Consider the following 24,872-nt stretch of genomic DNA (forward strand, 5'->3'; position numbering starts at 1 on the left):
TTATTTGGCAGAGGATTGCTTTGTGAAGAATAAATAATAAAATTTTAGGTTTTGAAGTCACTGTTAACCAAGAGATATACTCTATATGGTTGAGGAGATTTCCCCCCCCCCCTTACTAAACAAGCATGTTTGTTTATACTAAACATGATTTCTGGATTTTCTTGTAAATGTATTAATGATTTTAGCACTTGCAGATGTGTGAATGAAAATTGATTGAATTTGCATAATCAAGCAATATAATTTAATACCTCTCTTTTTATTAGGTCTTATACATAATTGTGTATGAAAGAGTTAAAGTTATTGTTAAAGTTATCTTTCCGTGTCAAACCACGACATTTATATACTGTTTTGAACCATAGAAATGCTTTAACAATGCCTTTTAGGAAAATTATACTATCAGCCTAACACTAGTAGTGCATAATGATGGAAATAATTGATCTGTGGTAGCTACAGTGGGAAGCTTTTTTTTCTTATCTGTCATATTATGTAAGGCTGTTCTGCTTTCCATATTCTCGAAGGCAAAGGCACCACATACTTTCTTTGGCAAGTCTGCATGTGTAACTCACTAGAGTGGCATGTAAGTTCAGTGCAGACTAGATCATAACTTTGAACTGCGCTCCAGTGGCTAACACGCTTTTGCTTTTCATGCTGCTTTGAGTTTCATCATTTGCTTGATGTTTTCAAGTCATTAAATATTAGAATTCTTTTTCTATTTTTGTAGGGAAAACTGATGACGCCAAGGTATCAGAAAAGGGTAGACTATCTCCTAAAGCTGGACATGTTAAACGTTCCCCATCAGATGCAGGACGCAGCAGTGGTGATGAATCCAAAAAGCTTCCCACAAGTAACTCTAGGACAGCTGCTGCTAATGCTAATACTTTTGGATTTAAGAAACAGAGCGGGTCAGCCATAGGCATGACCATAATCACTGCCAGTGGGGCAACTCTCACCAGTAGATCGGCTACCTTGGGAAAGATCCCCAAGTCATCTGGACTCATGGGTAGGACCACTGGTCGGAAGACTAGTGTTGATGGCTCCCAGAACCAGGATGATGGCTACTTAGCACTTAGTGCACGAACTAATCTTCAGTACCGTAGCTTACCCCGGCCCAGTAAATCCAGTAGCAGAAGTGGAGCTGGCAATAGATCTAGCACGAGTAGCATAGACTCCAACATAAGCAGCAAGTCAGCTGGGTTGCTTGTCCCTAAAATCAGAGAGCCTGCCAAGGTAATCCTTGGAAGCTCTCTGCCAGGATTAGTCAATCAGACTGATAAAGAGAAAGGGATTTCGTCTGACAACGAAAGCGTGGCTTCATGTAATTCTGTTAAAGTGAACCCTGCATCACAGCCTGCTGCTAGCGGAGCTCAGAGTACCCACCAGCAAGGAGTCAAGTACCCCGATGTGGCCTCTCCCACTCTGCGCAGGTAGGCACCAAACTCCTCGGTTGTGCAGTGGTGTTAGTGGGAGCTGGATGAGCAGGACTGCCAGCCAGGCCTGGCTGGCTTTGCAGCACCTACTCTTTAGTGTCCTACTTCAAGGGCTTGGTATTTACATTTAATTTCACATAAGCAGCTTGGCCAGTGTTGTGGATACTTAGGACAATCACACGACAGCAGCAGAAGTTTAACATCCAGAAAAAAAAACAAACCTCTCTGGCAGAAGCTTTGCAATTACAATTTGAGTCTCCTTGCTGCAGAAATCATACCTGGAGGCTTTTATCCATGCAGATATCACAGATACAAGGATTTTCTTGCCTGAAGGTTACTGAAGAGTTCTTGCACAGATGTATATGTAACAAACCGGGAAATATTCCAGTCGTGGATCAAATTGTAAACCAACAACTGGAGGGTTATCGCAGATTTTTGTGATGACAGTGGCATTGACCTACCAGGCTTAGATTCACCCAAAGCAAACTATTATAACTTGTGTGGATTAGCCCAGTATGTTGCAAGACTCAATATTTTAGCCTGTGTAGAAGAACCCTAAATAAAGTTACTGTCTAAGCTGGGTTAAATTTTCTTATTTTAATACTATTTTTTGGACAAAAATCCAATCTGTCTTCTGTTTCTCCAAGAGTACCCCCACACTAACATTAACAAATAGTTGGTGAGGAGCTAATTTGTTAATGCAGTGTATATCAAAGCCTTGATATTGGTGGAAAGTTCTGTTAATATTATTTTTCAACTGAATTTGAGTAGCTTGTGTGTTTCAAGTTGCAGTGTTTTGCATTTCATTTTGTCGTGATGCCCATAATACCCATACAGTTATGCTCCATCATCCTGCTTCCAGTGATGTGAGAAAGCCACATTCCATCTGAAGCACCAGTGCAAGCATAATGGCTGTGGTGGCAGCTTAGGCTGATGCTGTAAACCGTTTTTAGATGGGTGGTTTTATTTGAAAAGTCTGTGCGAGGATAATTGAAGATACTTTATTTTGTACCTGGTTAACAATAGATAAGCCATGTACTTTGGAACATGTAATTTTCAGCAATGGCTACTTAAAAACTCCAGTAGGCCTTTCACTTCTCTAGGATACACAACTAGAAATGCAGATTTTCAGCATTTTCAGTGATTTCGGTGTGCCTCAGGCACATTGGTAGGAATGTGATTGGGAATTTTTTGTTACTAAAAAGCTGCATTGCTGCCTGTGTAATTGAAATGCTACATTAGAAATACGTGAAACTTCAAAGAGCAGACACTGAGGCTCAATTTAACTATTCCCTCATTTGATTTACAATTTCACACTTGAATTTTCACCAGCCTAAGTTGGCATGTGTTGAAATGTGTCAGAGTTGAATTGGGCCTCGTCTGCTTATTACTGATTTCTAGGATGACTGTAAAGAAGATTTGGAGCTTAATTTTCATAGTCAGTTGAGTTGCAGACATTGTTTTTTGCATATTTCTTTTTGGCCCTGTAGTTCTTTTGGTGTTACACAGTGAATTAGAATCCATACCTTTGTAATGATACAGACTTACCTATAGATTTGTGAATATATGTAACTTCCATGTTGTCATAAACAGGGGAGCAGCTTAAAAACAGCTTATAAAACTGTTGTGTGGGTGTTTGGGGTTTTTTAAGCTCTGGCATGCTTTCTTTAAGAGTGGTTTCCCCAGGGCAGCTGAAGAGGTTGTATGCTGTGGCACAGGAATACACTAAGCTGCTACAGCTGCTGAGGGCTGTGGAATCATGGGCTGATTTGAGTCAGAAGGGACCCTGAAGATCATTTTATTCTGACTCCCCTGCCATGGGCAGAGAGACCTTCCACTGTCCCAGCTTGTTCAAAGCCCCACCCAGCCTGGCCTTGAACACTTCCAGGGATGGAGCAGCTGCAGTTTCCCTCGGCAGCCTGTGCCAGGACCTCACCACCCTCAGAGGGAAGAATTTCTTCCTTATGTCTGACCTAAACCTGCCCTCTCAGCTGGAAGTGTTGTCCAGGTGCCTCGTGGCAAGGATGTAGCAGCAGCTCCCCAGCTCAGGGGTATTTCATGCACTGGAGCTGCAGGAAGCACCTGTGCAGCCTGGACTTGCTCCAGGTGTTTTGCAGGTGCCCGGCTCTAACACAGCCTGTGTTTCTGGGAAGGGATGGACGAAGTGACTTAGTGGCCATGTGTCCAACAACCTGGGCGTGCTCCACAGCAGAGAAAGTTCTGCCTGGTATATGCCCACCCCTAAATCTTCAGGAACACTTGTATGCAAGTGCTGTAGTCCTCTATTCTGAAGGGTTTCTCCCACAGTACTCCACAGTGAGTGATAAAAAAGCAAATCTGTGCAGGTATGTGTGAGGAAAACTAAGGTTCCAAAGGTAGTTACAGGAGCCAAGAGGCAGAAACAAAAGCAGTGTTTTAGGGTGGGTGTTTGAAGCTGGAGTGGAAGATACGCTTCCTTCCTAGTTTTGAAGATCGGTTTTGGAATGATTGATAATTTAATGCAGAGCATGTTTACTACTGAGCACTTGGGCACCTCTGAGAAGTTTCCCATTGACTGTTTATGAGGGACCTGGGGTGGGTCTTTGCTTCCTTGGCAGTGCAGCTGCATCACAGGCAGCAGTGATGCTGCAGTCAGCCTCCTCCTCGAGCTGTGGAACTCACCTAGTTTTTTGCTAGCCAATCCCAGGTGCCAAAAAGTAGGTAACAACATCACATCCTGCACTAAAAAATATGGTTTCCAGCCAGTTTGGCTTGTGAAATGAAACAAACCTACGATTGGTATGAGTATATTGTTGCATCCCAGCAAAAGCTGTTTCTGTGCAGAGCATTTGGCAATCTGTGCAGACTTTACCTGGTCAGTAAGCTTCCAGTCTCTAGTTATCCATACATCAGATTGTTTCTCTGATGTCCTTTTTCCTTTAGGAACAGAGGATGATATGGTTGTATCTTAGTTCTGTGAAGCTGTATTTTAGCTTTGTGGAAGTATTGGTTGATGATTCAAAGGTGATGCACCTGAGATAGATTTGGAGCTGTTGTAATTGCCTCTGGGCTTTGAAAGGGACAGTGAACACAAGGAGATTATAAATGTATAGTTGCAAATGTACAATCTAGGATAATGTACTCATTACTGGTTTTCTGAAGCTAAGATGAAATATAAGATATCCTCATGTTAACTGTTCCATTTTATGTATTTTTCATGCTGTCTTCTTTTTTACAGACTTTTTGGTGGCAAGCCTAGTAAACAAGTTCCCATCACAACAGCTGAAAATATGAAAAACTCAGTAGTCATCTCCAACCCTCACGCTACCATGAACCAGCAGGGTAACCTTGACTCCCCATCTGGCAGTGGTGTGCTGAGCAGTGGGGGCAGCAGTCCCCTCTATGGTAAAAACACAGATCTCAACCAGTCTCCACTGGCTTCCAGCCCCAGTTCTGCACACTCGGCTCCTTCCAACAGTTTGACGTGGGGTACCAACGCCAGTAGTTCTTCTGCAGTTAGCAAGGATGGCATTGGATACCAGTCTGTCAGCAGCCTCCACACCAGCTGCGAGTCCATAGACATCTCCCTGAGCAGTGGAGGTGGGCTGAGCCACAACTCCTCAGGTGGCTTGATCCCAGCCTCCAGGGACGATTCCCTGACTCCCTTCGTCCGAACCAACAGCGTTAAGACTACGTTGTCTGAAAGGTTAGTGGGTTTTTCTCTTGTTTCTGTACGTTTGTGTCTCAAGTGGGAATGAAGTCCTGGCAGCAGTAGCCAATGCTGCAGACACAGATCAAGTAATGCCTCTTAGCACACAGTGCAGATAACTCTAGGACTAGAGCACAGAGAGAAGTTATTCCAGGAAAGGAGTCCAGTTCAGAGCAGGAGAATGGGTTCAGGAGCGGTTTTTATTTTGCTGTCATAGCCAATGTGACAACATTTTTTGCTACCAGATGGTACCTAATACTTGAATTTTGCATCGTAGGTTATCCTTCCAAAGACTGCTGTTAATTGAGCTGATAGTGGTATTTTAAAAATCTCTCCAATTTTGATTTGAAAAGTCAAGCGTTTCCTGTTAAACTTTTTGATTATAGAATTTGATGACTTTCAAACTGGAGATGATGCTGAAAAGACAAGTCCCCATCTCTGTAGTCACTTGATCCCTTCTCATCCTCTCCCTGCTGTCTTGTCCTATCTCCAGTTGTTCACTACAATATTTCAGTACAAGCATTCCCTTGACTGCTTAGTGAATCCTATTGGAAGCTGGGTCCAAGTGAAAAACAATCAGCTGAATTTTATTTCAGAATGATCAGTTCCTCAGCTCTGTATATGGTGGGATTCACTGGTACCTGTGTGGGCACAGAGTAGGACCTGGGAGGAGGCTGAGCAGGGAGGAAGGAACAGGGCTTTTCCAGCATCAGAGCTGCATTGGTGGCACACTGAGCTGACTCTGGGGTGAGCTCTGCAGTGGTCTCTGAGGGACCTCTTGTAGATGGCAGTAGAACCCTTCCAAAGCACTGGAAATCAGCTACATCCTGATGTGTAGTGATGAGTTCAGGTAGCAAGATTTTTGCAGCTGTGTCTCAACGGAGAAAATTGCGCCTGAATGTAATGTTCTGATAGTTTGGGGTTCTGTTTGTGTTTTATTATAATTCCTTTTTGTTTTCTCATCTTTTCATTCTAATACTCCTTTTTTTGTTTTCTGTCTTGTTGAACTGCTCTTTCTAGCCCTCTTTCTTCCCCTGCTGCTAGCCCCAAATTCTGCCGAAATACTTTGCCCAGGAGACAGGACAGGTAATGCTGTCTCAGGACAGGAGTATGCTCAAGGCTGCAGGTTTTGTTGCCCATCTCAGTGAAGCAAATTGTTTTGTACCAGACTGTGCTCAGTTGAGTGCTCTGCTGTGTTCATCATCCAGGTGTGGACTGACACAAAGACATGCCAGTGAGAGTCCCTGCAAACACACATCTACCCACCCAAATCAATCTGGACAGTGGCACACAGCACACTTGGCATGTTTTTGGTGTTGCTTTCATTTCTGGGAATGTCCTTTGGGTTGGGGGGGGTATTTTTAACCCACCCCTTATATCTTTGCCAAAGGCAATTTGAAAAATCATGTTGCTTTTTTTTTTTTTTCCTACAAATCTAAACTCTCACTAGCATTTCAGCATTCTTCTGGCATGCTGCTTTTCCCACTGCCTTTCTGGCCTGTCCTTTTTGTCGTGAAGTCCTTGTGTCCTTCAGTGTTGTCAGTCTCTTTCTGCAGCTTGGCTCATGAGTGTTTTCCAAGTACTTGGGTACAGCCATCCTTGTACCAATGAATGTTAAAGTTAGGAAAAGATGACACAAATCTAAACACTCCAGCTCACTTTTGCTCACTGATATAATTTTTATCAGTCCCATACTATAAATTAGCTTATGAGGGTTGTCGTTTAATTAATTTATTTAACCACAGGGGTATTTTCTTTACAAAAAAATTAACAGGCTCTGCTCATCAGTTGCAAAAACATAAACTGAAATAGTTGAGTTTTGGGCAACTGATCGGTCCATTTTACTTTGCTAATGGAACTTAGGCTAAGATTTGGAAATTTAAACAGTCCGGGCTCCAATACCTCTTTACAATAATTGGGTGCATTCCCTAAAGTGTGCCTGCTGATAGAAATGATGGGAAGGTGGTTTGGACTTGAATATTCTCATCAGGTTTTACCAATAGCCTGCTGAAAAGTGTCTTTTTAAACAGCTATTTGACGCTTAAAGAGCCATTTTTGTTCATTGTGGGTAGGAGAAGCAGTGAAATGAGGTTGTGAAGAGATGTGGTTCATTGGCATGGTAGCAGCTGCATGTTTGTGCAAACCCCACCTGGGTGAGGAGGTCTGTGCATGTTTCTGTAGGGAGGCCCCAGCACCTTTTCCTCTGGAAAGGTGATGCAGATGTTTGTACGTCCTTTGTCCTGATCTTTATCCTTCCCTTTTGTTCTTCTCTGAAGTTCTTTTCTTTTAAATTTTCTGCAGCGACCCACATCTTGATAGGAACACTTTGCCTAAGAAGGGACTCAGGTATTGGTGTTTCCACATGGTTTAACATCTTCTGTGGTGGCTTTGGAGTTTGCTTTGTGTTGCTGTTGTGGCTGGTGGTGATGGTCGCAGTTTGCAAGAGGTGGCAACAATACTCGTCCTTTTTCCTTCCTTTTTCCTTCCTTTTTCCTTCCTTTTTCCTTCCTTTTTCCTTCCTTTTTCCTTCCTTTTTCCTTCCTTTTTTCTTCCTTTTTTCTTCTTCTTCCTTTGTTTCTTCCTATTTGCTTCCTTTTTTCTTGCTTTCTTTCTTGCTTTCTTTCTTGCTTCTTTCAGTCCTCAAAGAAGGCCCTTGACAACTGTGCTTTTTTTATCCAGTGGCCTCACTGCTTGAGCAAGAACTGTGGCTTTTGCTGGCTTAATTGCTGGAAAGCATCTCGAAGCATCCCTGGGCTTGATGAAAAAACAATAATGTTGCTGTTTCTGATGCTGTTACATGGAATGACCTGAAATCATTTTTTAACCTTGGGAACCTTGGTGTTGTTATATAAATAGAAAAGATTTTAAAGATCACACAAATCCTTTCAGGATGAAATTGGACATACTAATTTTTAAAAATCGTATCAGAATACCTTAATCTATAGTTTATGATATATAATCTATACTTTATTCTCTACTCTCATAGAAAATAACAAAAAATCATCAAATGAACTTTCAGCTGTTGTCTTCTCACATATTTTGTACATATGTAAGGTAGTGATTTTTATAACATACTATTTTTTCCCATTGATACAAGCAATTCTAGCCAGAATTACTATTAGCTATGTTAATTAAATGCTTTACGTGTTAGAGAATTTACAGAAGGTATCTTTGACAATTTAGGAAATTCAGCTTCTGAATTGCTTAATGCAGCATCTGGGATCACTGCCTTGAAACTGCAGCTGTGATTTTTTTCTGTGCTGTGCACCTTGTTCTTCAGAGCAGCCTTGTCCCAGGAAGCTAAATACTAAAAGCCTTTCTTAAAATGACAATTTGTTTTATTGTTTCTGTGGTCCTCAACTATGTCTCTAATAAATACTCTCTTCTAAGACCAAAACATTTCAGTGCTGAAGAGGTAGGTATTAATGCTGACAATAAAAATAAATCTGTAGTGTGTTAAGGTAACATGATGGTTTAAAGCCCCTTTCCAAATAAACTGATTCATATGTAAAGTTTAAGAAATGCAGATTGTCAGGAACTGCTGCTGAAGTGTTGAGGCATAAACAGGAGAATTAATGTATTTTTGAAAGCAGATTGACATTTTAAATTATTTCAGTGTTGCCATTGATTTAAAATAGTCTTAATAAGTGATGTCTTACTGTAGGGCATTTATTTGAAGGGAATCAAATTAATTAAATAGATAATATCAGCAAATAATAGGCTTTAAGTTTTTGGAAGGAGAGCTAGTAACTCATAAATATTTGTCCAAAGGCAATGGCACAGCCAAGACAGACACTGAATTCCATCAGCAGAGTATTGCCATGGTGCTCTGGCTGCTGTACCTGTACTCCATCACGTAGCTCACACAACACCTGACATACCTATTTTTCACACACAGACACAATAAAAGAAACTTTATCTGAAGCCAGGGAGTGTTTTGCTGCTGATGCTGGCATAAACCATGTTTCTGCTATTTTCATTGCCTTCAGAAAAGGCTAAACATAGTCTCCTCTATGATGTTTTAATGCTGTTAGTTTTTAACTAAATGGAGTATATCTCCACAGGCCTCCTATGGATGTCTCTGGAATATGAAATACTGGGTCACAGCTTGTTGAAAAAAGTCCTGCTAATGGCGTTGTTGACTTGAATTTTGTTATAATATCACAAAAAGTCAGCTAAGATTATTGATGTACCAAAATACTTAAAAAATGTTTTAATTTTCGCTTAACTTAGAGAAAGGTTTTCTAAGTTACAGTTTTATTTTTAAATCCTATGATGTAGCACACACTACATTTTTTCCTACAGTGCTACACAGCACAACTTCTACCTGTAGCTTTTGATTCACTCTGGCTTGGTTACACCTGAAGCCATAGGAAGGTAGTTTGTGGTTTGGTTTTTTTCCTCCCAAACAGAGGTGAAATTAATTAGGAACATGTTGGAAGAGCTTGGAGCAGCTCCTTAATTCAGAATTCTATTTGATTTAGATTATTTAATCCTTTAATTTCATATGAGGATTCTTCCATTTTCTTTCTCTCTCTCTCCTACCCCAAGCCTTGTGACATTTCATGGTTGTTTTTTTGTTGTTTTGTTTTTTTTTTATTTTAACAAAAAAGTCAAATATATCAAAGTTCATGGTGAAAAACCTGTTGGTTTTTTCAGGTATACTCCATCCTCCCAGCTCCGTAGTCAAGAGGATGCAAAGGAATGGCTTCGATCCCATTCAGCAGGAGGATTGCAGGATACTGCTGCCAATTCTCCATTTTCATCTGGATCCAGCATAACATCACCCTCTGGAACTAGATTTAACTTCTCGCAGCTTGGTGAATAATTATCTGTTTGAATAATCTCAGCAATGCATTGTGTGTCCTGAAAGCAGCATGTTGCACAAGATCATTTGCTCTCAGCAGCTCCAAGGCCCACATTGAATCTGTGAAAGCACTCTCATTGAAATGAGTGTGATTAATTAGCATTATTATCTCCTATGCCCAAAGGTGCCATTCTTGCAGTAATTTTGAAACTGCTTCTCTGGGAGTAATCAGATTCCTTAATATAAATTGTGAGCTCTGTAAAATGTTCAGTAGAGCTGTTGGTTGATACCACACATTGGGGTGCTTAGAGGACATAAGATGTTGCCTGCAGATGTTGCAACATGTATAATTCTCTAAAATCCAAGCATTTTATTTACTGTGTATGTCAGTCTTATCAGTTTAGTATTTTATCTTTGCCTCTTTCAAGTGGCTCTTTGGAAAATTGCAGAAAGCTCAATCAAGAAATATGTAAAAGGGGAGTTTCAAGTCAGAAAAACTGCCACTCATTCACTTAATTTCTTTGATAAACACATTTTGAATTAAGGAAACAATAAATGATGTTTGAATTTGACAGGTTCCGTGAAGCATTGCAGGTTTTAGTTGACTGTATCAGCAGTCATTGAAATAACGTGATTTAAAGTGCTAGTGGTGCTCATCTCTGTTGGGCTCATTAAATATGACTTCGTTGTTTTGCAGTTTCTTCAGGTTTGTAGATTGCATCTTGAAGTGACATTTGGAAAGAAAATGCCTGTTTGTTTATAACTTTCAAATGCCCCTCCATAATAATTAATATTATTGTTTAAAAGAAATATATTGTTTATTATAACTTCTATATAATAACTATTTTATATATAATAATTATGTGCAAAATAGTTAAGCTTGCACTTGTGAACTTCTTGTGCGAATTTGGAGCAGATTGCAGTTACTTATTTTTAGTGTAGTTTTGAGTTGCAGTAATGACATTCTAGAGCCTTTCCTTGAGTGTTATGGAAAGAAACACATTTAATAAGTGACTTTTTAAATAAACTGACACTTAGCAAAATTTCAGCTGAATATACACACAGTGTGGCTACATTTCCATCAGCTAGCAAACTGTCTGGAAAGTTCATGAAATTTAAAAGAAATAACCAAAAAGTGTTTTCATAGGCCCAGAAATGTAACCCTTTATGTACAGTATTGGAGACTATTTCTATTAGCTTCAAAAGCTCTTTGGCTACAAACTGCAATGAACACCAAAAAAAAAAAAAAAAAAAAAAATTATGTTTTCCTATGTTCTTAAGATGAGAGCTTAGAGATATTGGAGTTAAGAGAGGTCACTGGATTTAATTTAAGAGCAAATGATGATATGAATGTCAAGCACCTGTGAACTGAATTATCCTGTCTTTTACAATAGTCTGTATCAGCTGATGGTCCATATAGAAACAGGCAATGTCAGCACACCAAGAAGAACCTGCCCAGATGAACAATGATTTTTGTTTTTTTTTTACTCACACATGAACTAATTCTTAGTAAATGGCAGGCAAAACTTTAGCACAAAAGTTCTTTTGAGAAATGTGGGATTGCAGTACTTTTGTACTCTAAACACACTGGCTGATATAATATTGGCTTTTAAGGCAAAATTAGTATTTTACACTTCTCAGGACATCATAGTGTAAAGAAAGTTCTGAACTGTGCAGCTATTAGGAAACTAAAACTCTTATATTTGTGACTAAAATACATAGAAAAATGTCATTTTCTTAGAACTTGAAGGCTTTGAAGAAAGCAAGTCCTGCTTAGACAGAAAGTCCTGCTATAGACAAAATACAACAATTTTTGTGAAAGAACCATTCCAAACTAAATGAGGAATTAATTAACTAATTAATTAATTAGTTCACTAATTCATTAATTGTTTAATGACATGATAATTTTCTCTCATTCTCCCATGCCTGGGAGGTGTTAGTGAGGTGACTGAGCTTGTTTGTTGAATTAAGGACACATGGACATTGCAGACACACAGACTGTATTTAAAATGACCTTGTTTTACTTGAGTTTTCACATTCACTAGCCTAGTTTTCATATCCCTTACTTGAAAACCAACGAAGCCTGGAGAAGGTGATATCAAAAATGTGTGTCTTAAAGTAGGATGGGGGTGGGGGGAAGAACAGAGCAGGAGAGTAGCAAAGGAAAGCAGGAAAGAAGATCAGGAAGGCAGGAAAGGAGAGAAAGGAGAGTAGGAGAGCAGGAAAGAAGATCAGGAAGGCAGGAAAGGAGAGCAGGAAAGCAGGAAAGGGAGAGCAGGAAAGGAGAGCAGGAAAGCAGGAAAGGGAGAGCAGGAAAGGAGAGCAGGAAAGCAGGAAAGGGAGAGCAGGAAAGCAGGAAAGGGAGAGCAGGAAAGGAGAGCAGGAAAGCAGGAAAGGGAGAGCAGGAAAGCAGGAAAGGAAGAGCAGGAAAGTCAAGCAGGAGAGCAGGAAAGGGAGAGCAGGAAAGCAGGAAAGGGAGAGCAGGAAAGCAGGAAAGGAAGAGCAGGAAAGGAGGAGAGCAGGAAAGGAGAGCAGGAAAGCAGGAAAGGGAGAGCAGGAAAAGAGAGCAGAAAAGCAGGAAAGGGAGAGCAGGAAAGGAGGAGAGCAGGAAAGCAGGAAAGGGAGGGCAGGAAAGCAGGAAAGGGAGAGCAGGAGGGCAGGAAAGGAGAGCAGGAAAGGAGAACAGGAAAGCAGGAAAGGGAGAGCAGGAAAGGAGGGCAGGAAAGCAGGAAAGGCAAGCAGGAGGGCAGGAAAGGAGGGAAGGAAAGGAAGAGAACAGGAAAGGAGGGCAGGAAAGGTGGAGAGCAGGAAAGGAAGGGAGAGGAGGAGGGCAGGAAAGGAGAGCAGAGCAGGAGCCCCTCCGTCCGTGGCAGTAAGGTGTGTTTGTTTGTTGCTGGCTTTGCAGCGAGCCCCACGAGCGCGGCGCAGATGAGCCTGTCCAACCCCAGCATGCTGCGCACGCACAGCCTGTCCAACGCCGACGCGCCCTACGAGCCCTGCGGCGACGCGCGCCTCCGCAACAGCTCCGTGTCCCTGGACGAGAAGAGCCGCACCATGAGCCGCTCCGGCTCCTTCCGCGACGGCTTCGAGGAGGGTCAGTGCGGTCCCGGGGGCTGGGGGTGCTCTAAAGTGCTGCTTCTCGGCTTCTTTTGCGCTAGAGATGGCGTTTTGGGTCCAGACTCAGGTGTTTATTATTTCTTATCTGTGTTAAAAGCCACGAGTTCTACAGCAGCTACAAAATGGCTAACTATTGTTGCTGTCGAGGCAGGATGGGAATGAATAGACTTGGCTCAGATGGCTGTGAGAGTAAAACTCCGGTTTATTCAAAATACACCACTCTTTTATACAGAGCTTCACAAGGACCAAATCCATTGGTCCTAAAGTGAAAACAATTCACAGCATTGGTGCACAGTGCTTGACGCACAGTGATAGAACTTAACCATAAACAATGTGAACAACAAGAGAGATAAAGAATTATTTACATTCTTCTCCAACTCTTTTCCAGGCTTCTGCCTGGCTAGAAACTCTCCGTTTCTCTCTTTGACTGAATCTGAGACCCACAAACTATCTTTCTATACCCAGTCTTCTAAGGCTAAACTATCCAATTAAGAAATGACACCTAAATTATTTTCACTTTTAACCCAATAACTAATCACTCAAAGTTCACAATGCAGAATTTCTGTCCAATTACAAAATACCACCCAGACCCATGAAGAGGAAGGGAGAAGGACCAGTGTCCACCCTAAAACCTCCATCTTACTTTATATATATATATTACTATATTCTAAAACCCCAAACTCTTAAGTTTTTCACCCTACGATATTACACACTTCTGATCAGCTACACACCTGTAATCCCAGTGCTATTAATCAATTTTGGAAGCCTTTTCCTTGGCCTCAGGTCAAATACAGTGCGCTCCTAGGAGTCAGAGTCTGTCAGCACAGAAAGTCTAAAATTCTCAGTATCCAGAACTCCAACACAAAGGGTGGCCTTTGTATGGGAACTGAGCACTTCTCAGTTCAAACACAGCTCTCTCAGTGTTACCATAGTCCTAGTCGTGATTGTTCTGATTGTAGAATCAGAGTGTTGGAAGATAGCCATGAAGATCGTCAAATCCAACTCCTGGCCCTGCCCAGGGCACCCCAACAATTACCCCATGTACTCAAGAGCATTGTCCAAACACACCTTAAACTCTGCCAGCCTTGCTGCTCTGACCACTGCCTTGGGGAGCCTGTTCCAGTGCCCTGTCACCCTCTGGGTGAAGAGCCTTTTCCTGCTATCCAACCTGAACCTCCTCTTCAGGACATTCCCTGGGGTCCTGTCACCGGTCACCAAGGAGAAGGATTGTGTTCATTCAGTCATTGTGTTGGTCAACACAGGAAATAAGTGTTGTACCTAGACCTTGACAATTCAATAAGTGGTTTAAACATATCCTGTGCTTCGTTTTTAGTGCTCTCAGAACGACTAATTCATGCTTAGAGTCAGCACATCAGTGCTTCTTCAGTCGGAGTATTCTGAACTTGCACCTCCACAGTTCTGTTTGTAGTATAGATAAGTGATATCAGTTGGACTGTTTCTATCCCAGTAACAGTTCCAGTATTTAAACTGTACTCAAATAGCCTTTGCTTTTCATTTCTGCTGAATGTCCTGGCTTGATACAACAGATATTCCAAAGTGAATTGAGTAGCTCTTTGAAACATCTAGGCTTGTCTTTTCAGTGCTTCATCATCTTTTCAAATGTGTAACCACACCTGATAAAAAGAACCCATGTAAATATAATAAGAAAAAGCATTTACCTATAAATTAATATTTAGTTCAGTTGCTGATGATCAGACATCCTTGTGGCTGTACCAGGAGTGGCTGTGAGCACACATGAAAATCCTCAAGCACTGCACTTTGAAAAGTCAAGCATGGAGTGGTTCATAGGAAACATTTTCAACATTAACTCTTTGAGTCTTACATCTCCTTTCTGGCAAGGGTTGGGAGGAGCTTGATTGTACTTCACAGGCCACACAAGCCTTTGATGGCTTTTTCCTCTGCTGCTGAAGTCTTGCACTTAGCACTGTTACTTCCAGTGCCCCATGGTTGTTGCTCCCCAAGAACCAGGCATGCATGGGAGCCACGCTTCAGTGTTGCAGAAGCCTTTGAGAGCTACAAAGTGCCTTCCTGGAGATTCTGGTTATCCCATCATGTTTTTTTTGCCGTTGGAGAAGGTAGAAAATATGTATTGGATATGTCTCTGGAAAGATTAATTAATTAATTGGTTATTGACTTTAGTCAGTCTAACTTCAGTACATTTGACTGTATTTTAGAGGTCTGTGGCTAAGGATTTTTATTAAGGGTTGAAAATAATTAGAATAATGCTGTAGGGCTAAAAGCTGGGTCATTGCAGGAATTAGCCTTTGTTTGCTCTCAGAAAGCTGAATGATCATAAACAGTCAAAGACTGCCACATGTTCAGTCAGGATAATCTGGGAAGGAATTTGAGTCACTGTATCTGTGTTACACTTCAGTGATTTACTGCAAGAACTACTGCAGCAAAATTTATTTGGGTTTTATTGAAGACATCTTCCAAAAATTGTAGCCTTTTAACTGTGCTCAAGATTGCAGCAAGTCCATTTTGGCATGTTGGAGGTTAAACTCTCCCTTGTAGTTCAGAAATTCTTGTCCAGCAGAGAGGCTGGTTTGGATAAGCATTTAATAAGTACTGCATGTTTGAAGACAAATCAAAAAAGGAAAGGAAAATTTGAAAAAATAGGTGAAATGTTCTATTAAGTGCTTTTTATTCATTTAAATAAAGTAATAAACATGAAGTCCAAGAAATATCCACTAAATTATGGACTTGAAAGTGGTTGGAAAATACCACTTTTGTATCTGAGGAAGGAATTTGACGCTACAGGGGACATGCTGAAGATCCCTTTCAGATTTTCCTCAATTTTTCACACCTAAAAGGATAATAATATTTTGCCGGATTGGTTGAGTGTTTAGGTGTAATCTCTGTATTTTTGTCTTCAGGAGAAAGATTTTCCATCACTTCCCTGGCTGTAGAGAAGGCAGGAGTTACCTGCTTACTAGCTCCTGCTTATTTCTCAGGGAGTCACAAGGTCTAAGTGTTTCTGAATATAGCAGAGGTTTGCCTTCACCTTGACAGAATAGATTTAAAAGTATTAGAGAAATTTAAATTTGTGGTTAATGAACAAATTGATTTCATACAATCATCCAGTGTCAATGAAGCATAAATCCAGGTCTTAAAGCTTACCAGCCTACCTCTTAATTATTTCCTAGCACATAATATTACAAGGCATTTGTTTCTCATTAACTTCAAAGAAAGGCCAGGATCTATTCTGTAAAGCCTTTTCTTCTCTTGTCTCTGGGTGTGAAGTACAGTCATGTTCTCTCTCAGCACAGCATGTAGGAGGGGAGGTTGGTCAGCCTTGCAGGACATAACTCTTGTGACAGACAGGGCTCAGGGCTGTGGGGGTGCCAGCAGGAACAGCCTCCAAACTCGCCAGAACCTCACGGGGGAAAAACACAGCATAAAAATCCAGTGCTTGTTGGGAAGGATGAAGATTTGACAAGAAAGTTTTAACGCTTGGCAGAAAGATCTTGGAATGTAGAATCTGAAGAAGGAATAGAAATGAAAGCAAGTTTTGATATATAAGAAAAAAATTGCTGATCCGGTCTTACTGGATAATTAAGAAGGCAAAGGGTATGTTAGTTGGAGGAGTTTTTATGGCTTAAAGCAAAGGATGAACCCACCTCAAACAAGATGTTTCTACCAAGCAGAAAGATACCACAGACATACAAGACTGCCAATATTGCAAGTAGAAAAAAAGTCTCAGAATTTTCCACTGCAAGAAAACTGAGAAACAACTTCTAGCTTAAACTGTAAGATACTAACTTTTAGTAACTGGGGAATAGTAACATGAATATGGTAATTACAGTAGTTATAATAGGCTAGAGGTAAAAGTTAAGATATAGATTGGTTTGTCTGTATTATCATGCTCGGCAAAGAAAAGTATATAATGCATTGTAACCAAAATTAAAGGATCATTAGGCTTGTCTCCAGCTGTAGGCACAGGCTCTGTCACCCATGCCCCTGGACTGCTGTAATGCCTTGGATACAATAAACTGCATTTTGAAGAGCTGCCTGGAGTCCCACATTCCTCGCTGTGGCTCTTACAGTGGTCTCTTGGCTCTCCAGTTTCCCCACTCTTCCAGCCAACAGTCTTCCCCAGGAGCTGGGCTCCACCCTGATACTTCAGCCTCCAAGAGAAAAAAAAGTTAAATTTGTTATCATTGGAATGTAAATTGTTATCCTTTTTGTATTACTGACTTCAATACCAGTTTTTATTTCTGCTCTCTGGGCAGGTGGTCACAGCTAGAGGCTTTCTTTTCTAGCATTAAAAATGATACATGCTTGCCTGTGCATTGACAGTGCTTTAAAATAATAGGTCCAGACCAATTTGGGTTTGTAGGCTGCATGCAGATGCATGCTGGCTGCAAGAAACAGGGATTGCAGCAGGAGCATAACTGCCTTCAGGCTCCTAATTAAATAGCCCTCAAGTAGCCATCTGCAGATCCTTTAAAAAGAAATTGCACAAGCATATTAACTCCCTAGTTGTCCTTGAAATGATGTACAGGTTCAAATGATGCACGTGAATGACGAATTCGTGGAGGAATTGCAGAGCTGTGTCCATGTGGCACTCGGAGATGTGGTTTGCTGATGGCCTTGATCTTGCTGGGTTAATAGCTGCACTGGGTGATCTTAGAGATCTTTTCCAACCTAAATAAATCTGTGATTCTGTGTGATGGTGGTGTTTCACAAGGCAGGAGTAGTATTCTCAGAGTTACATGTTCTTTCTCTTTTTTTTTTTTTTTTCCCTTATTTTGTGTCTTCTCTCCTGTATTTAAGTCCCAATGTGATCCTAAAAATTCCAGCTGATGCTAACTCTGTGTTGTGTCTGACCAAGTCCATGGTAAAGTTTCTGTTTCCTCTCTGGCCAGTTAGTAGGGCTCTTTTTTGGTTACATCTCTATTAGGAAAAAAATTCAACAAGGAGGAACGTAGGGAAGCAGACCAGAAAATATTATTATATTCTCTGTGTGAGTCCATTTGTGGCCTTGTGCAATATTGCCTTACTTTGGGCTTTCCATCTTGAAAATCTTAAGGGGAAAATACAAGTAAAAAAGAGAGAGAAGAAGATCTTAAGCACAGAACATCTGTGATACAAAGTTAAAATAGAAATCTTCAGCTTGGAAAGTGATGGCTGAAGGGATGTGTATTGACTTTTTGTTTGTTATTAAGAGATTGGTCATCCTTTCCTTCTCTTAGCACAGGGGCATGGAGGCACTCAAGAAACTTTACTGACTGATTCAGCAGCAGGGCTAAAACAACTGCAAAGAATTACATTTCTGAACACATGAGAATTTTTTATTACAGACAAAATGTGTCAGTGGATTCAGTAACAGTTAAGGGAGTTAATGGCAGACAGGTCACAGCAGCCAAAATAATGGTCTGACTGCAGTTTCCACCCCTGGAATTTCCATCTCTGCTGATTCCCAGAAGGTGCAAAGATGTACCTGGGGAATAATCACTGTGTATCTGTCTCCTCTTTTCATTCTTTTCAGTGAAGGTGGGCTGTGGTTGCAGCCAGGGCTGCAGAACACCATGAGACAGAGCCTGGCTTTGACTCACACCACTTATTTTTAATGTTCTTAGTGCAGGATAGTCCTTAATGTCTAACTAAAAAGATCATTTTAATTGAAAATATGATTACCCGGAGAAAGCAAATGCGTGTGAGGTTTTTCTTCTTACTTTCTTGTGGGTTTTCTAAATTGTCTAAAATTCCTTCAGAAGCCAACTTAGACCTTGTTTACTTCTCTTTCCAGTATTGCCTTAGGATATCACGTCAGTGGGAAAGCAGAGCCCATTTATTATGAATGTAGAATTGCAATAGGTAATTAAAGCAAAATGGCAGCTTTTCTAAACTTTTTTTTTCCTTGCTGGAGGACTTAGAAGAAAGAAAAAGTGATTTTATGCTATTTCATATGGTTTGTGTTCAGTTACCTGAATTTTGAATGAAAGTTTCAGTTTGGTACTATGTGTTTCTAAAAATACAAAAAAGAGAAAAGTAATTTTGCCTGTTTCAGTAGCAGAAAGAATAGCTTCAGGTACTTTTTTCAATAGTGTAATAAAGAATGAAATTATGCTATATTTAAATCCTGATGCCTCAGTCATGGTAACAACCTTGAGTATCACAGAATAGTTAGGCTTAGAAGGAGCCTCTGAAGATCATCTAGGTCATCAGTGTATATCCTTTATTGAGATTAAATGCAAAAATTGCTTGAAACTAATCCCTTTCCAGGAAGTTTTGTAGCTATGCTTGCACTGTTAATTTTTAATGAGAGAATCAACTTTGCCTTGTTAAAAAAAAATGTCCTTACTTTAACGAATGACCCAGAAACCCTGCAGGGAAAGGGAATGTTGGGCTCATTGATGCACTGATGGAGCTCCCTTAAGTCAGCAGAAGGAAGACACAGCTGCATTTAGAGGACAATTCACAGCCCCAAAATTAGACAATGTTTTTTTATCTTGGGTCCTCCACATCTTTTCCTTGAGCATCTGGTTACACACTGGAGCTGGGTGTTGTGTTTTCTCAGGACATTCCTATCTTGGTCTGCTGCTTTAAAAAAAAAAACCCAAAAAACCTCAATCTCACCTGAAATTGAAGATTAAATACTTAGATTTAATTCTGTAATCCCTTCTGCATTTCTTGGGTTTTCTTTTTAAACTTGAGTAAGCCCTTTTGCAAGAATTTTAATTTAAACTATCCAGAGAAATATTTATCTCTGAACAGACCTTCATCAAAACTTTTGTAAGCTTTCTTGACCACACCTAATTTTCCCCCCCAAAAAAAGTATCATGAGAATTTTAAAAAGCTTTACCAAATCCAAGGTTATTGATTGTATCAGCTGGAAATGCATGTTTCAAACCATACATTATTGGTACAATAATCTAAATATATTATGGATGATGAAATTTGTGAAAGTATTTCTTCAGCAGACTGGTGGTTGACAGTGGATGATTTATGATGATTCTACCCTGTGGTTAGTGCACTTAAATTCATTGTGTTTATTTTCTTTCCTTTAGTGCATGGTTCTTCTCTCTCTTTGGTGTCCAGTACATCATCTATTTATTCTACAGTGAGTATAATGAAATGAAATGTTTATTTATTCATCAAGATTATTGAATTGGCTGGTCTTGCTGTGCTAGTTTTGCCATTCAAGGAGCAGGAAAAAAGCAGTTTTCATTTGACTGAGTTCTGAATGCTAGCTAGGAAAAGAAGGTTTGTGTTCTTGAAGATGTTTATGTTTGAAGATGCCTGTGGATATTTAGCACATTAAACACAGACTTCAATGGCCTAAAGGCAGCCATTGATTTTTTTGAGTCTGTATTTTATGCTGTGCTAAGTAGGTTTTGCTACAAAGCACCTCAGTAGATATGTGGAGATATGAACTTCATTACTTACAGCATCCCAAAATTTGCTGAATAAAGTCATCCCATCCTTATATTAATTATTTACTACTAAAGAAGTTTAAGTTCACTTTTCCATGCACCAAATACTAATAATTCTGAAAAAAGGCAATTTAGTCACTGTGCCAGTAACATTTTCTCCACATGTATTCATTTTGGTTATCTGATCCTAAAATAAGGCTTACTGGAGTTTGCAAATAGCAGGGGAGCACTCAGAGCTTCATGTTCCTGTGCTTGCTGCACGAGTGGCCCCAGTAATGTGTTTAATAGGTGTAATTTTCCTGGTGGCTGGTTGTGGGCATGTTTTCTTAGGAACAGTGGAGTGTGTGACTTCCTGTCCCATATTTCTCCATAGCTGATAACTGTGGTTAGAAACAGGCCACAGTAGCCACAGTTCTATCATGCTGACCACAGTGGATGGTCAGTACATCCACTTGGCATCCTCACAGCTGGATCTGTCTCCTCACTTTTTCATTGCCAAAGTGCCTGGGCAGCACCCAAGCGGGAGGAATTTTTAATTTTTTTTTTTTTTTCCACATCACTTTGGAATGCAAAAATGGAACTTCCTTCCCATGGAGAGATGAGCGTGGGACGAAGGGAATTGCCCAGGATTAACCAAGTTCTGTGGCAGTCCTGGTTCTTCAGAGCCTTGTGCAGTTATGGACAGAGCCAGGACTTCGTCACACATCTGTGACTGAGAGCAGTGGTGCACTGGTCAGCAGGCTGAGGTGGAACCCAGATTGCTTCCTTCCTGCAGAAGGAAGTACCTCCAGGAGCCTATTTGCCTTTTCCTTGAGAGTGAATAAATTAGGAGATTAAATTAGACTGAATATGGATGTGGGAATCCAAAATGACGAGTTCACATTAGAGTTCTTGAAATACAAAAAGATAATTTGCATCAATTTGTCGGGCTGGTTGTGTGGTAATATCCTCACATACTTCCTTTTGTTTTACAGCCTGAAGAGAAGTGCCAGTCAGAGGTAAGAGCACATCCTCTTTCACAAGCATGAATGCCACTGTGCATTGTGGTTCTTGCTGGTTTATTTCTCCTTGTTATGATGCACTAAAGTGCTCTCTCAAAACCCACAGATTCGCAAGCTGCGGAGAGAATTGGATGCATCCCAAGAAAAAGTGTCAGCTCTGACAACTCAGCTAACTGCTAATGTGAGTCCAGCTCTGAGAGCAAACATTAACCTGGAATGCATTTAATGCAACAATGACCGCCCAGGTTTTTTTTAAGTGACAAAAAGATTTCATGTGTATAACATTCAGTTCATATTATTGATGTGTTTAAATAAATAACTGCATGCATGTGTGGGACATGTCCAAAAATAGCATCCTCTACCCTCTACTAAATTATCTTACACCTTTCTTTAAAAACTGAGTTATAATATTAATTTGGCTTTGTACCTGTGTAAGCCATCTTATGGTCCTGAGAAGATCGTTGAGGACAGGGTCTTTTTTTATAAACAGTGTCTTGCTTTGACATTTGGGTGGGATGAGATACAGAAAAAGATTATAATTGGTAGGAATAAAAGTTAATAGAAACTTGGAGTGAAATGCATTATGCTTTTCTGTTGTATAAAGATGTGGGTCAGTGGCATGACAAATAATACTGGCATAAGGGGCTCTGGAAACTGATTTTAAAGTTAAGCCTGAAGAACTGAGATACCTGAATTTTTGTTAGTGTAGACAATACTTCTGCTTGTTCCTGTCAGGAATTTGAGGGATAAGGAATTTAAGACACTCAGGGAAAAAAAATAACTTGGAATCCCAGAAGTGTTGAGGCAATACTGTATGACCCTGAGCAAATTTATTTGTGTGTTCTGTGCTGCAGTCACAGATAGCAGGAATCTGCAACACAGAAGCTTGCAAAGAAAATAAGCAATTCTTGAGTAAACAAAAAGCTGGAGATGAAAAGTCAGCAGATTAGATCATCCTGACATCCTGGATTATGGGAATGAATAAACATCAGAGCATGTGCTGCTTGAAGGGGACTTACCTTGACATCAGCTCTTGGAATTGGGGGAGTGCAAAGCTTGGGACAGGAAAGGACAAGTTTCACCTGAGCAGTATCACAGGAAAGGTTCAAGGGGAAATCTGTGCTGTGCACTCTAGGCATCACAGTGCTTCATCCAGCTTGAAAATGGGGCCAGAAAGCCAAGAACAGTTATAATAGAGAAACCAAATAAAAGGGCTTTGGCTGCATGAAACCACTTAGTCACTGTCCCAAGAGGAAAAGAAAACAGTTCCAACATCTTTCAAAACTTAAATCTTATATTTGCCTTTCAAATACAAAGGGGATGGATACAGGAGTTGGTTTTCCCCCAGAAACTCCTTTTACTTGTGGGAAAGCAGGACCAGATTCTCTTGTATAGGTTTTTAACGATGTTGTTAAATAACCCAGCTTGTGTCCTTCAAACAAAGAACTTGTCAGCTGAGCAGCTCATTTGGCTCTGCCTTGGCTTTATTGCATTCTCCTTCCCACAGATCAGGGTCACTGGGCTGGTGCTCAGCACAGGCTGCTGACTGCCTGGCCCAGCTGCTCTGCATCTGCCCAAGAATTTCTGTGTCATTACCACTGCTCTCTTTGTGGAGAACAGTTTTTAGTGTACACTCCTGTATGTTTTTGTTTGGATTGGGGTCATTTGGGGTTTTTTGGTGGGTTTTCTTGTGGGCTTTTCTCAAAAAAAAAAACCAACAAAGCATATCATTTGTTATTTTGATAATATTCCATTTTTGCTTAGTTCACTTTGCTAAAATTTTGCAGTGTTTTATTCATGCTATTTAAACTTCTCAGACTTGAGCCTGTCCCTGATCTGTCCATAAACTGGCAACAGAGATGTTGCTATAACTGTCCCAGTATTAAATTTCAGTCTTTAGCCACCTCTTTCCAGAGAACATCCTTTTTCCATGTAAAAGGCAAGGTCTGTTCCCAAAAAGACTGAGATTAATAAATGCTGTTAGTTAAGACACTTGGACATTGCCTTTAAACATGATTCCTTTAATAAATGGCATTTAAAACTTTGACAATTCAAATTAATGTCTTCAATTTACAGTTTTTTTCCTGAATTTTCTTGCACAGACACTGCAGTTGTTGATGCTTCTCAAGCCATCAAGGGCATGAATTTAAAAACATTTTGCTCCAGCTATAGAAAATGCAGATACATTTTTTTCCGTAGCTGACTGAATGATTTTGAATTAGGAATAATTGCAAAACCCAGTGTTAAAAGAGCAACTGTTTTTTAAGGCTCAGGTCAAAGCATTAAGGGTTTGTATCTGTTACTAATCCATGCAGTCCTGCTTGCCCATTTATTTTTTGCTTTTGGAAAGTATTGCTGAGGATCCCTGAATATCAGCTTTGTTGTTCCCTGTTCATCCTCCCCAACAGAAGCTGCGCACTCTGTGTTTTTAAAATAAATATTTAGATTTTCCTACGTGTGTAGTGTTAGGATTTGGATTACTTTTTGCCATTTTCTCACAGTCTCAGCTCTGCTTATTTTCAGAGGGGCTGATGGGAATGAGAGCTGCACATCCCCATGTTATTGTACTGCTCATGTTTGTTTTCATTGTGAATGTGAGAACAGTTATTTAGGATAAGTCAACTGTGTGCTGCTGCTGAATGAGTCTGGAATTGCTCTGTGAAAGGTTTTGCTATTCTGTATTTTTTAGGTGAGAAAATATCTTTTTCTGCTTGGAAAGATTTCAACGTTTTACTTGTCATTGTGCATATAGAATTATTTTTAATGGATAAATAAAGCTATTTTTTTAAATGGGTAGTGTAGATTATTATGGCTAATGAGACAAATACATATTGAAATACACCTGTGATCAGTTATGTATGCACATGAAATACCCATAAAACAGTGCCATGTCATGGCTATAGAAATACAGTTTCTTACATTCTTTTCTATCTTCCCAATCTACTTTTCCTTCCTATTGCTTCTCAGTCATTTTCAATTCCTAGCTGATATCTTTAATGTAATGGACACTGTGTTCTCTTTGCTTCTTGGGAGAAGAATGTCAAATCCTTTTCCCAGGAAGCACATTTTTTTTCTTTCCTTGGGAAAAGAAAAGAGGGTAATTGGCCAAGCAGCAGGAATTTTGTATGATATGCAGCAAGCTGACCTCGGCTGGAAGCGAGGAGCACCCAAATATTGGAGAGTCAGATGCAGGTGCATCATCTGGCAAAGCATCTGTTCTCCTGATGGGACAAACACAGTGAGAACCTCCACCCCTGTGACTGCCAGCATCTTTTTTGCCTTAATTATCCACAAGGAATACAGTGATTTAGTTGGAGGGAAATTTCTACTTGACTCTTTTCTATACAAAGACTTGATTTATGTTATCTTCTTGGCAAGCATTTCCATAATGTGTGCTCTACTCATTTGACCTTTTCTAAGTAATGTAATGTT

The 24,872-nt window shown here is 40.2% G+C and overlaps 1 protein-coding gene across 15 annotated transcripts in view; it reads left to right on the forward strand.

The window, feature by feature from the left end:
- The window catches only part of NAV2 (neuron navigator 2), a 381,846-nt gene that overhangs the window by 334,582 nt on the left and 22,392 nt on the right, over positions 1-24,872 (forward strand). For 13 of the 15 annotated variants that reach the window (XM_085579845.1, XM_085579847.1, XM_085579850.1 and 10 more), the window contains 9 exons: positions 722-1,424; positions 4,645-5,112; positions 6,136-6,201; positions 7,417-7,461; positions 9,775-9,935; positions 12,828-13,016; positions 20,074-20,126; positions 21,414-21,437; positions 21,547-21,621. In XM_085579845.1, coding sequence (XP_085435971.1) covers positions 722-1,424; positions 4,645-5,112; positions 6,136-6,201; positions 7,417-7,461; positions 9,775-9,935; positions 12,828-13,016; positions 20,074-20,126; positions 21,414-21,437; positions 21,547-21,621 — 1,784 coding nt within the window. The remainder of the gene's footprint in view (positions 1-721; positions 1,425-4,644; positions 5,113-6,135; positions 6,202-7,416; positions 7,462-9,774; positions 9,936-12,827; positions 13,017-20,073; positions 20,127-21,413; positions 21,438-21,546; positions 21,622-24,872) is intronic. The other 2 variants (XM_085579846.1, XM_085579848.1) reach the window with 2 other exon arrangements.

Source organism: Lonchura striata, chromosome 5 (assembly GCF_050655825.1).
Source record: "Lonchura striata isolate lonStrDom1 chromosome 5, ASM5065582v1, whole genome shotgun sequence".
NCBI lineage: Eukaryota > Metazoa > Chordata > Aves > Passeriformes > Estrildidae > Lonchura > Lonchura striata.